Genomic DNA, 15,559 nt, shown 5'->3' with positions numbered 1-15,559 from the left:
TTTTTCCGTCTTCCTCATGATTATTACTGATGTAAGAGAATCATTTGAGCTATATTTTTTGTCGCTATTAGGCGACCATATCTATGGGCTTACTGCCCTGGTGACAACACATCTAATTCTAAAGCATCTTTCTTTCTCTATGAAGGAAATTACAACATCCCAATGTATTATTTCCTCCGATTTAAAATAAATGTCTACTTAACTTTTATCAATCCCTTTAAGAAATACAAATTTTAAGAAAAAATAAGTATTGACTAAATTATTCATAATTGAATACTACCTAATTAATATAATATCTCGATTCCATAAAAACTCATAGGCTAAATTTGCGAGTAAATATTTTCCTCCTTGATTAGTTAAGTAGACTTGAATTAAAAATAAAAAAAAATAAGTGGACACTTATTATAAACTGAAGGGAGTACATCTTTTATTTTTAGGCAATATTAAACTAGTCTAATTTAAATAAACTAATATCGTAAATTATGAGGTCATTGCAAAGAGCAGGCACATAATCGTGCATAAAAAGTTCAGAGTAATGACCTAAAAATACCACAGGTTACTTAGAATGATAAATATCTTCTTATAACTTGTTTGGCCAAATTTTTGGGAAGCTAAAAAAAATCTTCAGAAAATGTTTATTTTAGAAAGTCAAATGTGTTTTGATAAGCCTTTACAGAGAAAATTAAGTCATTTGAGCAATAGCTGAAGCTATTTTCCAGAAGTTAAAAAAGCAGTGGTTACCCAAAAATACTTTTGAAAACATTGGTTAAGCACAAAATATTTCTCTAATATAGGGAAAAGTGTTTTTCCAATTGATTAACCGTTAAACACTAAACATTATTTTTTAAAAAATACTTTTCTGAAATAAGCTGATTTTGAAAGTTTGGGTGGAAAGCTTTTTTATATCAATAAGAATGTACACGGACATCTTGGACTTGTCCTATAGAAGAATGCCACAGTCTTGTTACGTTAAGAATGCCACAATCTTGCTACGTTTATTATCTCACAATGAGAGAAAAGTGCCAAAGAAATGGAATGTAGCCCCAAACTAAAAGCATAAAAAGAGGTCCAAGATACCCACAAGGATGGCTCAGTTGGTTGAGCATGGGGCTTTCATAATGGAGGTCTAAGGTTCGAAATTCTCTGCCTACGATAGCAGGAAATTTACCTTCTGGTTCGAGCTCGTCGTACGAGACTTGCCTAGTGCGGATTACCTCTCCTGTGTGGTTAGTGACTACGGGTTCCTTGTCGTCATAAAATAAAAAATAAAAAAAGGGTCCAAGATAGAGATGTCCAAAAAATGATAGGAGTAGAAAAAGATACTCCCACGATAGCTTAAACGATTGGCTTAAAATAAGTCCCAATCACCTGAGAGTAACCTAGTTTCCAAACGATTGGCTTAAAATAAGTCCCAATCACCTGAGAGTAACCAAACTAGATATCTCTTGCATGTTTGCTGTATATTAATAGAACCCCACCTCTTTACAAGTTTCCAATAAATTAGTACATTAATTTAATACTCTCTCTTATCCCATCAAGCAATTGAAACCACAAAACTAACCTTTCAGTGTATTGGAACTCACTCAACAAAGTGATGGAAGCAGAAGACAGTTCTTCTAAGAAGAAGAGTGAAGATGGTAAAAGGTTTAGTGATGAACAAGTGAAGGTACTTGAGTCCATGTTTAAACAAAAGACAAAGCTTGAACCGAGGAAGAAGCTTGAGTTGGCCAGAGATCTTGGCCTGCAACCTCGTCAAGTTGCTATTTGGTTTCAGAACCGAAGGGCCAGATGGAAATCAAAGCAAATAGAACACGAATACAGACTACTCAAATCAGAATTTGACAATTTAGCTATGCAATTTGAATCATTGAAGAAAGAGAAGGAATCTTTGCTCAAACAGGTATTTACTATTCTTTTTGCTCCGTTTTATATGTCAAGTCTTTCTTGTTCCAAAAAAGAATGAGAGCCTCAAAAACTTTTAAATATTAAACTTCTAATTTTACTCTTATTGACAGTTTCTTGTAAGCCAATGATTTATTGAACCCGTATACATCCTATCCTCTCCAAATTCCACTCGTAAGATTACACGGGATATGCTTATTGTAGCCATAGAATTATTATTTTTAGGATATTCTCTTTATACGTACTAAATGTCTTTATTTCTTTTTTAAACTTCTTGTCCATACAAACACAGTCGTAAAAAATGAACGGAGGAAGTAATATCCTTAATTCCCTTTTCTTGAGTTTTCTGAAGGTCATCTCCTAACCTATGAAAGGTTGAGTAATTTTCTTTGTTCTCAAACAGTTACAGGAACTAAATGATCAGCTGGAAAACAACCATGGCGGTTGCAGCAGGAGCCAAGACTCGATAGACAGCGAAATCTACAATAGCTCAAAAAATGTAGGAGCAGAACTAGATTTGAAGGACAATATCCCAGGTTGCTTAAATGCAAGTTTAGACCACAAGAGGATTAAGGGAGTGGATAGTGACAGAGAAGGAAAATCAATCGAACAATTCAGGTGGAAGGAAGAAGCAGAGTTTTGGAACATGGAGGAATTAGGAGACAGTTCCTTAGGATCACCTCGACACTGGGATGCTGTAGGCCAAGGTAGTTCCTTCGACCTGTCATGTGGCAATTCCAAGTGGTGGGAATTTTGAACTCAGCAAGCACACCAAAACTTTCAAAGGAGCCAGCAGTGATAGAACTTCAATCAACAAATCAGTTTTTTTTTTCACATTGATAGAGCCAAGGTTGTGTGCAGAGAATAGAAGGAAGAACTTTTTGCCCAGTTGATTTTCTTTTGGTAATGGCTATAGCTTGTAATTTATTTCACTAGAAAGAGAAACAGTATGTATAGAGCTTCTCTGTGTGATCACAATAAAAGCTCAACTGTCAAGGAAATGAAACCCGAGGATTAAATATAGCACTACCGTTTTCCATATACCTTTTACTCGCATGAAGTTGTACCTAGTAGTACGGTTGGAAAGTTAGAACCCCTCCGTCCTTGATCAGAAGTCGTCTTAATTTCGAATCCCTCCGCCTTAATCAAAAGTCTTAAGTCTTAATTTCTGAATCATGGGAATTGAAAAACTCCTAGTAGGTTTCCATATATATGGACTAGTATATTTGTCCCCGCTTCGCGCCATCTTAAAATATAAATTCAAACTAACATTAATTTCATCATTTTAAAATTCATTACTATGTTAAAAAAAAATCATCTTTTCAGTACTCTTCTAGCGTTCTATATAAAAAAAAAAAAATTGGTTGAAAATATCTGTTAGAAACATTTCACTTCCTTTAGGAAATTTTCTGTTTAATATGAGAGAACTCATTTAAATCAGAAAGATTGTAATAAAACAAAATTACTAACACAAAATTATGGGAATGCGAACTTCAGATGTCGTCAATTTATTTTCTTAATATTTTGTTTCTTGATAAAAGCTGTTTATAGTTCTATTTCTTAATATATATTTTTTTTCATTTCTCTCCAGCAACAATTTTTAAAACTAAAAAAGGGTGATATATATGTAGAAAAGGAATTGTAATGGAAAGAATTGAAGAAACTGTTATTCGTCATTGGTGAGATCAAATTCCCTAGTAGTTAATACTTGTCTTTTTCTTTTTGTTCTTGCCTTTTTCTTTTTATTTACCTTCTTTAGTGCTCCATGTATTTATTTATTTAAATTTAAAATTTCAACAATTTTAAGATATCATTTAAACATTTAAGATCTATCACTTGTATAGTATTCACACAATAAAAATTAAAGAAGTAGAAGTACAAAATCGTTTTATTTCATGTATTTAATACTAATTACTACTAGGTGATGAACATATAAATCTTAAATCATTGGAGGCAAGAGAATGACAATTATTTATTTTCAAAGGTTTTCATATATTTTATATATAAATTAAAAAATAAAATAGGAAAAGAAGGAGAGAAACTTGAACATATTAAAGAGATACATGCATGGAGGTAGAAAGATTGCGACTCAAAAAGTATCAAATTATTATTCCCATTTAATTGGCTAAACTCTCACTCCAAACTTGGTGAGGCCAAAACTACTATGAAGTTTTAGTTACAAGGCATTATGAAAGATCAGTTACTAAAAATTTTAGCCACTAAAAAAAAAAAGGGGAAAAGTTCCTGCGACAAAATTCAATCAAATGAAGAAAATTAATTTAAAACTTTTCAATTTGAGCACCCATAAAATTCAACAAAAACTAAAACTTCGCGAGTAAAGATTAGTGAAACACCAATCAAATGTTAATGTATTCTCGGTTGTTCAGTGTGCTTTTGTACACCCATAAAATCTCAGATCCCTTGTTTGCCGATATTTTCCATCATAGGCCGTGAATGCTGAGAACAAACTAACATAACAGAGATTTAGAAGTCAAAGAAGAGTAATACTAAATATATTAAATCCTTACAAGGAAAGCATCTCTTTTTTACAAAGTTTCAAGAAGAATGCCCTAAACCCAACGATCTCGGTCAGTAGATAAAATATCAAAAGCAAATTAGCAATTATTAATAGACGTCTCTATCCAAAAGAAGTGTTCTGTCAAAGCATGAACAGTTGATTACAGGTCCCATGAAAGCAAACTTGTGTATTGGATTAAAAAAAGGAAACGAAAGCAGATTTACACTGCAAGTGGGAGGAAAAAGATGATAAGAGGGGCAGGAAAAGGCAATTTTTTCAAGGAGAACGGAGGCGTTATTTTGTTTTCCTCCAACAAAGAGGCGTAACATGTGATGGTACAGGTTAAACAGCGAAGGGTTAAATATTACGTAGAAGTGTAACTGAAATTGTAAATTGCAACTGCAGGAGAACTTAACAGATGTGTCTTTTGTTTGTTTTTTTAAATTATTTTGACAACACTTAAATAAGAGAGTAAATGGCAAAATTCTAAGAAAATAGATAAACACAAATCCTGAGTTTTTAGAGTGCCACATCACCGAGCCTATGTCCCGACTTTATATATATAGATTTTATAGAAAGCTAATACAGATTAGTCAAGATAAGCCAATTTCAATACCCAAGGTTATCTATGTGAAGCTGTCAAAAGTGATTTCTTTTTCTTTTCTGTTTTTAGACGGGTACTTAAAGCTAGAGGCAGCAATGAATGCCTCTCCTAATAGGAAACCATTTGGAATTGCTAGTGAAGAAATCTAACTACTATGGAATCCAACAGCAAGAAATTATGGAAGAGCAATTCTCTTTCGGTTTAAAAACAGGGAGCTAAAAGAGAAAAACAAGACAAGTGTCAAGTGAGTTAATGGTTTATAAAGGCGTGTTAATGGGTGGTTTCATGCGTATTGCATAACGCGGCTTATCAATGAAAAGGAAGCCGCTAATAACAAAATTTAAAGCATAGGGCTTGAACCAACTTGTGCACTTGACAAAACTCAGTTGAGTAAAGCAATTGGAAATATCATTTTAAAACTTTTGTTATAAAGTGAAAGAGACATTGAAGTACAGAACAAAAGTTAAACAAGCAAGTAAAATACAAAGGAGTGCCAAATTATAAAGTGTCTTGACAGCAAATGCAACCAACCACCTGTTTACTTGATCTTCTTCTTTGGCCTCAACTGAAATAAAAGTAGGTAACAGAAGAACCATTTAGTACGGAGTCCAGTAATACACAAATGTTTCACAAAATTGACCAAGAAGATACCTGGTTGCTATGGCCACACTTCTTTTTCCTGCAGTTGACAGCACGAGGGTGCAAGCGGGCATAACACCTGCAGCAAAAGAACACATATAAATACACCTAATAGGAAGGATAAAAAGACCATGACTTCATTAGTCACGCAACTTAAGCCAATAAATGCAAATTCATAGCACGTGGACTTCTTTTTATAGGAAATATATAGGAACGGACTTCTTTAGCACCAAAATTTTATTTAGTCATGCAATGATCATGCGACCCCTCAAGAGATGGCAATGAGAACAATGATTTGTTCGATAGTCACTTGAGCAAATAGAAATATCACATTCTAGCCACTACCTTGTCCAGGATATCTTCCATATCATGTATACCAAATGGTACAAAAGTAGATCGAAAAGCAAACAAAAATATCAGAAGAACTATACTAGCAAATATGTACACAGTTGATAGTTTAAGGGAAAAGAACTACTGGGCAGGTATATGTTCCTCTCATGCCATCGAAGTGTAACTTTCTAGTTTCTTCTTTGGCTCAAATGCACATAACATTGTAAAGGATCTTAATTTCTTAGCTAAGTACAATGCTCTCGGGCATGCAAATTAGTTAACAGCAGCTAACAGACATTAATTTTCTTGTGCAATACAAAACCATAAGACCATACCTAAAAATGACCACCACTACCAACGTCCAAGTTACTTTTCCGTGGCATCTCCATGACAACAATTATTCCAGTACCAACAAGGAATACAAAAGTGAAGGATAATCACCATGTGTTACAAGTGAGAACAAGAATATAATATGGCATTCACCACACACAATCATTCTTCTATCTTAGATCGACATTTTAGCAGTGCATCAATCTTCTCTGATTACTCGAAGGGTCTAAGGGGAACAACAGATAGAACCTACCCGCAACCAGAACTATCAAAACTTTGCAAAATACCAATAGCTTCTACAATTACAAGTAATGTAAAGGTTTACAATCTCAAATCGAGATCAATTGGAATCGACTACATAAATCCTCTATATTCATGCTCATCAATTCAGGTCCATTTCATTTCAATACCACACGCGTGAATATCAGCCAATTTTGTTTAGGGAAAACTTACTTGCGGCAAATCATCTTATCCTGGTTGTACTTCCGCGCCAAAGCCATAAGAGAAGGTTCAATAATCCCACCGCGAAGCCTCAGAACAAGATGCAGAGTGGACTCTGTTATTTTCAAAATAAAATAAAATAAATAATTAACCAAAACAAATACTCCCTCTGTCCCAATTTATGCGGCAATTTCGAGATTCAAACAAGTCTTTCTATTACCTATATTTTACTCCCTCCGACCCAAAATAAGCGTCAACTTAGCAAAAAAAATTGCCCCAAAATAAGTGTCTCCTTAGGAATTCAAGACAAAATTAGCAAGTGTTCTAACTATTCCCTTTGCATTAATGAAGTAGTCCTCTTTAATATTGTTCAATTCTCAGAAAACATCTAATAAATAGGGTTAGTTTAATAACTCCAAATTGTATTTATTGATTTTTTTAATGGACGTGATTTTCGTTAAGATGACACTTATTTTGGGACGGAGGGAGTAAATATTTTGAATTATCTACTACTTATTATGTAGTATCTAAATATATAAATTTTATTTCAAAAAATTAAAGATTCAGTCATTCAGAGTTTGACTCTCGAAATCCGAATTCCGCCACATAGGACAAAGGGTGTACTAACAATTAAACCAAATCAAAGTTTCCAATTTCATAACACACTAAAACCTTTTTGGATATTATAATCAGCTAGCGTACGGCCATCTTCAAGCTGCTTACCAGCAAATATCAAACGTTGCTGGTCCGGAGGGATACCTAGAAAGTACCCGCCAATGAGATACCTTTTATTGTTTCACAATAATGCAACTGGAAAATTACAGGTATTAACAAATTAATTAATACCTTCCTTATCCTGAATCTTAGCCTTGACATTGTCAATAGTATCGCTAGATTCAACCTCAAGGGTTATTGTCTTCCCTGTTAGCGTTTTCACGAAGATCTGCATGTTTTGCTAGAGTGTCAAGCCAGTCGAGGAGGGCTTATAGTGATGATAAATTTAGGGTTCAGGAAGCATTAAACTCCATTTACCTCCCCTATAGATCGCACAATTACCAATACCTATTGGAAATTTCAATGTTGTTTACATTTCGCACCTTTAATATATCCAACCTTTTTTTTTTTTTTTTTTCATTTTAGTTGTTTTTTACTATTCATTTATTTGCAAAACCATAAAATATTTTATCTTCTGAGAAATAAATTGTGTATAGGATTTTTCGACTATGATTACTAAATTCTAGTATAGAACAACAACAACATAACCAGTAAAATCCCTAGGGTTTGGAAAGGGTAGTGTACGCATATCTTTGATGGAATACAAACATAGACAGCGGAAGCAAATAGTCAGGATCATCTTGCATGTAATATAGACAACACATAATCAAAGATTTTAATCAAATATAAAATCAATACTTATCTCTTGGAGGGTGACCGCGGCTGCAAATCAAACCCTCAAGCACGAGCAAAAGCTGTCCACGTGTTCATTTTTCAGTTCCACAGTCTTCTGCTGTGTAACCCAAATAATACCAGAATTTGTGAAATTCGTGTGGGCGAATTTCTATGGAAAAGTTGAAGAAACTTCTAAAATCCTTAGCCTCCTTATGGAATAAGACCCCTATTTCATAACTACAGGTTTTGGGTTTTCACCCTTTTCCAAAACCTGTTAGGTCTTTATTTTCCACCAAGAAATAATATTTCATTTAATTCTTTATTATTCGGGCACATCAGGGACCACAGAATTTAATTAACGAGACTTTCTATTATGGAATTAATTCAAAAAATCTGAATTAATCCTACCATAATAAATTACGAATTATTCCACTAAAAAATCGTAACTGCACTCCTCAGTTCAATTTCGAAATCATACATTAAAACTTATTTAACTCCCCATGTTAAGATTACATATACCAATTAATTAAATTAAATTATTGACTATTTAATTCATTGACTAATTGAATCCTTTATATTTCTGCTTAACTTACATCATGTGACGGATACAAAATCCACCTGCAGGGTTTTCACATGAGACTTATAAGTATCCATAAAGGAGTATCATCAATCTCAAAGTCGAGACATGGATTCTATCAACTAATTATTATTTCACAAATGTAATTTGTCATTATCCAATTTACCAGAAATACATAGACCCGCAATTGAGTCGTACCTTTTAATAAATCAAAATAATGAAAAAATCACATTGATCATAATAATTATATCAAGATTAAGAGTATGAGTACATTTAATGAACTAGAGAATTTGTTTTATATATTCAGTACAAAAACACTTATCTCTACTTGGCCCGTTCAATACATGCAAAATGTACTAGCACAAGAAGACGGAACTATACCGTTCCCATAATGAAGATACATTATATTAATCCTGAGCTACAATCATACCGATGGCTTTGTCCAATTTCCATCTTAGATTGTGAACATAAATTTTATACTTATAAGAACCGACGATTTAATCTTCTGTGTATAAGCTAGACTCTATACACTAAATCATCTACTATATAAGTAAAGGACACACATACTAGTACATGATCTATTTAATTCTTTATTAAACAATGAATAAATAATTGTTCTATAATAAATACTATATCCAAACACATGGTTAATAGTGTATGTCTCAACAATCTCCTACTTAGACTTTTAACCATGACAATTGTTAGAATATACCATGTCTAAATGCATGGTTAATGGTGTATACCCCAACAATCTCCCACGTAGAGTTTTAACCATGCATTTACAACTTTCACATGTATTCCTTTTCCACGACTACCAAAAGTCTTAGCGACTAAGCTCTTTGCAAAAAATAACTTACCAAGTTGTTTTCTGATGCAACTTCGTCTAGTAGTGCTTCGTCGTAACTGACCGATTCTGTACTAAGATCTTCAGGGATCCTATCATGAAACTCTCCAAAAAAAATGTATTTCTTTTCAGGAATCCTATCATGAAATTCTCCCAAGAGTATACACCGAACCGATCTTGGTTATTATTGTCCCACTACGACTAAGTACTACTACTATTATAGTCACACTATCAAGCATGTTTCTTTCAATATTGAAATATTAACGCCTTCATATAGTGTTATTTGCTAAACATCACTCCTAGTACTTAGAGGTAGTGAATTTCCTTACGTCTATTAACGTTTCTCCCACTACTTAAATGTAATGGAATGTTAACCTTGACTTGTCAGTTAGATGTTCTTGAACTTCTGAATTTTAGATGACTCATTTGCTATTTCTTTGCTCAGTTCCTATAAAACTAGTTTACTTCTAGGAACTTGGTTTATTAAATAGTCCTTTTCTAAAAATCTAGCAATTGTATTAACAATTACCTTATTTTATTTTAGGACAATAAATAAACCTCCTTTCGTTCCCTTTGGATATCTAATAAACATGCGTACATCCGTTCTTGATTCCCACTTATATGTTTTCCCTTTGAACACATGTGCTAGACAACCTCATATCTGAACATGTTGCAGATTTGACTTACATCTAATCCATTGTTCTATGGGTATCAAAGGTACTAACTTAGAAGGAATTAAATTAAGAATGTAACTCGCAGTTTCTAAGACATATCCCAAAACGAAAAAGCAAATATAAATAAGTCAATCATTAATCTTACCACCTTCAAAAGAGTCATATTTCTTTTCTCTTCCACACTAATCTATTGTATATTACTTGGTGTAGACAATTGAAAATGCAATCCCTCTATCTAATAAGTAACTAATGAACTCTACAAAGAGGTACTCGCCACTACGATCAAATCGCAGTGACTTAATATATTTTCCCTGACGCTTTTCATTTTTGCTTTAAAAACCTTGAAATTTTCAAAACATTCAGGGCTATAGAGCATCAAATAAATATATTCATATCATGAGTAATCTTCTATGAATGTCACGGAATACTCAAAATCACTTCTTTCCTTGAAGTTCATTATACCACACAAATCAGAATGGATTAGCTTAACTTAAAATTTTCCTTCTAAATAAGCCTCACAAGTTGGTAGTGCCTCCACTTTCAATGTACCTCAAAAGTTCATCATTTGACCAACTTCGAAATCCTATTTAGATTAAAATGACCTAGACACAAGTGCCACAGATAAGTTCATTCAATTCACGAAAGAAAAAAAAATCTCTTATGGGACAGATTAACATTATTCAGTTCAGAAGAGTTATTAATTTAAAGTGTCTACGCATCAATGTACCACAAGAGATAAAATGTTTATCAAAAACAATAACACAAGAGTTACAAGAAAAATAAACTAACTATCCATCTCTTGTTTGGTTAGAACAGGAAAAAAAATTCTTCCTAACAAAAGTTACATATAATGCGTTCTTTAATTAATGTCTTATCTCTATCAGACGAAGTTCCTGACTAGTAGTAAGTGGGTTGAATAAAGTCTATTGAGAATTTGAGATATAATCATTAAATAGATCATTAGTTATGTAGTATGAATAATAAAATTCAAAATACACATCACACATACAACCATGCATACTGAATAGCTAGATTCGATAGGAAAACTGTCACGACCCAACCTAGGGCCATGACGAGTGACCGAGCTTAACCTGCCCGATAACCCAACTTATGTTACCTGTACTCACTCATGGCATTCAATAGGGTTTATTTAACTAAGTTTGAAAGCTGTAAATAGAATAACAAAGTCGACCTGTAACTTAAAACATCCCAAAACATATCGATACATATACGTAACGTATGACAAGGCAAACCAACGAGGCTACCAATACTTCTGTACAACAAAACAATGGCCGACAAGGCCAAACAGTAACCATGACACCTACGCTGTTCGCAAACTACTAGAAGAGTATGACCATGCATAAGTGACGGGACAGGGCCCCGTCGTGCCCGCAATATATACACAAAATTATACCAAGACAGGAACAGTCTCTGAAGCAAGTGGAGCTGTCTGACTCTCAGTGCTGACTCCTCCTAGGTGGCTGGATTGTCGAACCGCGTCCCTGAACCTGCGGGCATGAAACGCAGCCCCCGAAGAAAAGGGGTCAGTACGAAATATGTACTGAATATGTAAAGCATTACTGAATCATAAACAAGGAAAAACGTAACAGTAAACAAGTTTAGAAAGCAACCCGGGAGTAACCTGGAACAGTATTTTGAACCATGACATATGGTCCCTTACACAAATTCTAGCATACACAATATAAATATAGAATATCCTACTCGTAGCCGCTTCCGGCTAATAATACAATAGTCCCTTCGGACGGCCGCTTCCGGCATAATAATGATGGCCCCTTCGGGCAGCCGCTTCCGGCTTAATAATAATGGCCCCTTCGGGCAGCCGCTTCCGGCTTAAGAATATCATAATCCAGCTGATCAGGTGGAACAATAACAATATATATGATATACAGTATGAATATGTAGTGAAGTCACAAAACGTTGCTTGTCAATATAGTATGAAACATTTTATAGAAGTCAAGACATGAGTCATCATAGAGTCCCAAAAAAATAGAAGCTGATATATATCGACTATTATCCAACGTACAAAAGACTTGAGAGGCAATAGCTCAATTACCTTAAGAATTCTAACATCAAGAAGTGAATAAGAATCTTGAATCACACTCGAAACTTATGAATAGAATTACCCCAAAGCTCATATCATATGTCACTTATCTCTAAGACATGCCAAAAGAAAGAAGGGACAGCTTTACATACCTTTGGCGTTTATTTGTAACACAACACGTATACACTGCTCAAAGTTTCAACCTATATTAAGACGTCAAGAATTATGGTTAAGCTACGGGGGGGATTAAAACGTATTCTAACGTTAGTAACTCCTTTCTAGATGTTTAGACGACATTTTCTTTATATGCAAGCCAACTACATACAACCAATCCAACATCAATAATCATATGTTCAATACCAACCCGGACAGCCCACATAACATTCCAAATAGCCCACATTCACAACATTCCATAACGATTCACATACGGCTACTACATTCTCAAGTTACTCCTAATAATCCGTAGCCTTAACGTTTTCGTGTAACAACTTTACAACAACCCAAACAACGTAACTACAATATATATTCTTAACTATCATTAGTCTTTCCAATTTAAAGAAGACAACATGCCCAAAACAATTCCTAACCACAACACGTCCAAAACAGTCCCTAATCAACAACACGCCCAAAACAGTCCCTAACCAACAACATAAAGGTGCCCGGAATTCTTGCAAACGTTTACGAACATACCAAGCAAACCACATATGATTCTTACACATTATTTCATGTCTTCTTTTCATATAATTTCAGTAAAATACGACCAGCAGTCACACGATAAATATATCACCAAATTCGTACGCAAATAGCTACATTGTCGACACTATAACCTTACAACAACCTATAAACAATTTTAGTTCCAACTCTAACCATTAAATACCTTCATCATAAAATTCATGACAACAACCATCAAAATACCAATTAAAATCAGTTCACTATCTTCCACAAAAACAGTCCACTACACGGCCATAATTCAACAAAACAACAACATGTTCATATCAACACAACTTCACCTTTAACCTTCCAATTCTTTTCATTCTTTTTGCCATGCAATCTAGGATAGCCACAACCATAATTACTAAATAAAATCAGTCCATTATCCCACACCAAACAGTCCCCTACGGCTTCTACAATGCCTCAACATCAACACACACACAATTTCATACATGCAATTCACATTTACACATGCACAACATATCCAAATCACCTCTAAAACAGCCCCTTCGGCTATAACCATATTTCAACACCAACATTCATAATTTCATACATGCAATGTACATTTACATATTCACAACACCTCAAAATTCATCCTAAAACAGTCCACACGGTTCAACAACATTCCAACACCAACATTCGAAATCTCATGCATGCAATTCATGTTTACCAAGTTACAACCATACTTCAATATCAACACACATAGTTTCATGCATGCAACTTATATTTACACCTCAAACACACGTTTTACACCACCCTCAACACATGCAAAATAAGCTAAACCTTACTTTGGCACTTTGACTTCTCAACTTGGCTAGGGTTTGAGTCTTGAACTTAATTCTTGCTCTTGCTATCAAATGATCACCTTCACGTTGTTAGGGACTTCTAAAGGGTTGAATTACCTTGAAAATCTGATTTTTGGATCAACAACTCAAGCTTCTATTTTTCCTTAGCCATGGCCGAATGCCATGGCTTGTGCTTTCTCTCTCTCTCTCTCTAGTTTGTTGTGTTGAAGATGGAGTGAGGGTAAATCTGATTTTTGGTCAACAAATGGGTTTAAATATGATGCACATGTGTTGGCCACATGTCCCCCTCATGTCTTTGAGCCAATCACATGGTCTTGAGCAAAATTTCAAGAAATATTCCCCACTAGTCTCGGCTACATGGCCGAGACTCACTTCTTCACCTCTCAATTTTTTAATTGTCTATTTTACAATTGCATGTGCATTAGATGAATTAATATTTAAGTGTGTGCAATGAGTCTTCCAACATGTAATAGCATCCTTCTTATAATAATGAGTTGCCAATATTAAAATGTATACCACTAGCATGCTTTGCCAATATTAAAATGTGTAATAAGTCTTCCACTAATATTTTTGTACTAAGTAAAAAATCTATAAACACCTAGTCCTAATTTCGAAATTTAGGATTAAGGGTTCCTATTTCGGGTCCGGGAAGGGTTCCGTCTTTAACTCGCGTCGATTCCTTCGCGAATAATTCGACGTATAAAATACGGGGTCTAACAAAAACTTAACTATTCATGCAAACTATATGAGTCATGCTTGATAATTCATCCCATAAATTAAAACAGGACTAACTCAGATGGAGAGTAAACCGCTAATTTAAGTTAGGTAAATATCACTTTTAATAAACCCTAGTTCCATTGAACCAATGTGTAACTCAGTTGGAGAGTCAAGACAAGTTATCAATTAACTAGGGACTGAAGTACAGTATTTTACCATAATGAATCTATCCGATGGGGAAGAAGACCTACGTCAATATATAAACTCATTATATCATTGTTATATACAATGGAGACCATAGAGAATGAACTCTACCACCACTGTTTGAAGAAATAAAAATTTTATTTAACAAAAATTTTCCAGAAAACAGAAAAACGACCAAAAAACCCCATCTAAACGACCCCGGATGGCCAAAAAGGGCCCAGTTCATGAGCTTTGCTCATGAGTATTGCTCAGTGGGTCGTTTCCGAAGAACCTACCAAATTTCGAGTCAATCGGAGTTCGTCAAAAATCAGAATTCCGAAACCATGACCAATTCGAATAAAATAAAGTTTTTTTTTTCTTTTTCAGCCAAAATAGAATTTAAAAAACATATACATTTGTTTAGTAGCTCTTATCACATATCATCATTAGCATACTAATATATATGAATCAAGAACAACAAACAAAATTTTAAAATATGTTTACATATAATCTCAGTGTTGCTTTCTGGAAATTAACATGTTTATGTAATCATTGAATATAAAATTCAAAACACACCACATAGATATCCATGCATCTTGAACAATAAATTTCAATATAAAAGAACAATTCATGCAACATATATATGTGATGCCAGACATTCACTCTATAAATTTAAAACCAAAGCTAACTCAGACGAAGAGTATGCTGCTAATTTAAGCCAAGTGAATATCATTATCATTATCTCTAGTTCCATTGACCCAACATATAACTCAGATGGAGAGTTAATACAAGTTATCAATAACTAGTGATTATACCTAGTGACAAGCCATAA

General features: G+C 34.1%; 2 protein-coding genes across 3 annotated transcripts; one reads left to right on the top strand and one right to left on the bottom strand.

The window, feature by feature from the left end:
• Nucleotides 1–1,415: 1,415 nt before the first annotated feature.
• Nucleotides 1,416–2,943, top strand: LOC132639818 (homeobox-leucine zipper protein ATHB-12-like). The gene is made up of 2 exons (XM_060356228.1): nt 1,416–1,900; nt 2,306–2,943. Exons 1-2 carry the CDS (start codon nt 1,595–1,597, stop codon nt 2,657–2,659), a joined length of 660 nt encoding a protein of 219 aa, XP_060212211.1. The 5' UTR covers nt 1,416–1,594; the 3' UTR covers nt 2,660–2,943.
• Nucleotides 2,944–5,410: 2,467 nt separating this feature from the next.
• LOC132639804 (ubiquitin-ribosomal protein eL40 fusion protein) lies at nt 5,411–7,839 on the bottom strand. 2 transcript variants are annotated; one of them, XM_060356222.1, is made up of 5 exons: nt 7,611–7,839; nt 7,488–7,523; nt 6,777–6,879; nt 5,676–5,742; nt 5,411–5,589 (listed from the first exon to the last, which is right to left on the bottom strand). In XM_060356222.1, the coding sequence occupies exons 1-5, from the start codon at nt 7,711–7,713 to the stop codon at nt 5,563–5,565; spliced, it is 336 nt and encodes a 111-aa protein (XP_060212205.1). In that variant the 5' UTR covers nt 7,714–7,839; the 3' UTR covers nt 5,411–5,562. The 2 variants fall into 2 exon arrangements, with proteins under 2 accessions (XP_060212205.1, XP_060212203.1); XM_060356220.1 differs by having other exon boundaries at nt 7,437–7,523; nt 7,611–7,833.
• Between the last annotated feature and the right edge of the window lie 7,720 nt (nt 7,840–15,559).

This window comes from Lycium barbarum, chromosome 1 (genome assembly GCF_019175385.1).
Source record: "Lycium barbarum isolate Lr01 chromosome 1, ASM1917538v2, whole genome shotgun sequence".
Classification (NCBI taxonomy): Eukaryota; Viridiplantae; Streptophyta; class Magnoliopsida; order Solanales; family Solanaceae; genus Lycium; species Lycium barbarum.
This window is presented reverse-complemented; position numbering and strand designations above follow the sequence as displayed.

What these genes read in the sequence shown, in the direction of transcription:
- LOC132639818 (XM_060356228.1), top strand. Translation starts at nt 1,595, where the DNA reads ATGGAAGCAGAAGACAGTTCTTCTAAGAAGAAGAGTGAAGATGGTAAA. An exon ending in AGGAATCTTTGCTCAAACAG is followed by an intron (nt 1,901 to 2,305) that starts GTATTTACTATT and finishes GTTCTCAAACAG; the next exon opens with TTACAGGAACTAAATGATCA.
- LOC132639804 (XM_060356220.1), bottom strand. Translation starts at nt 7,713, where the DNA reads ATGCAGATCTTCGTGAAAACGCTAACAGGGAAGACAATAACCCTTGAG. An exon ending in TAAGATTCAGGATAAGGAAG is followed by an intron (nt 7,524 to 7,610) that starts GTATTAATTAAT and finishes GGTACTTTCTAG; the next exon opens with GTATCCCTCCGGACCAGCAA. An exon ending in AGTGTGGCCATAGCAACCAG is followed by an intron (nt 5,590 to 5,675) that starts GTATCTTCTTGG and finishes CTTTTATTTCAG; the next exon opens with TTGAGGCCAAAGAAGAAGAT.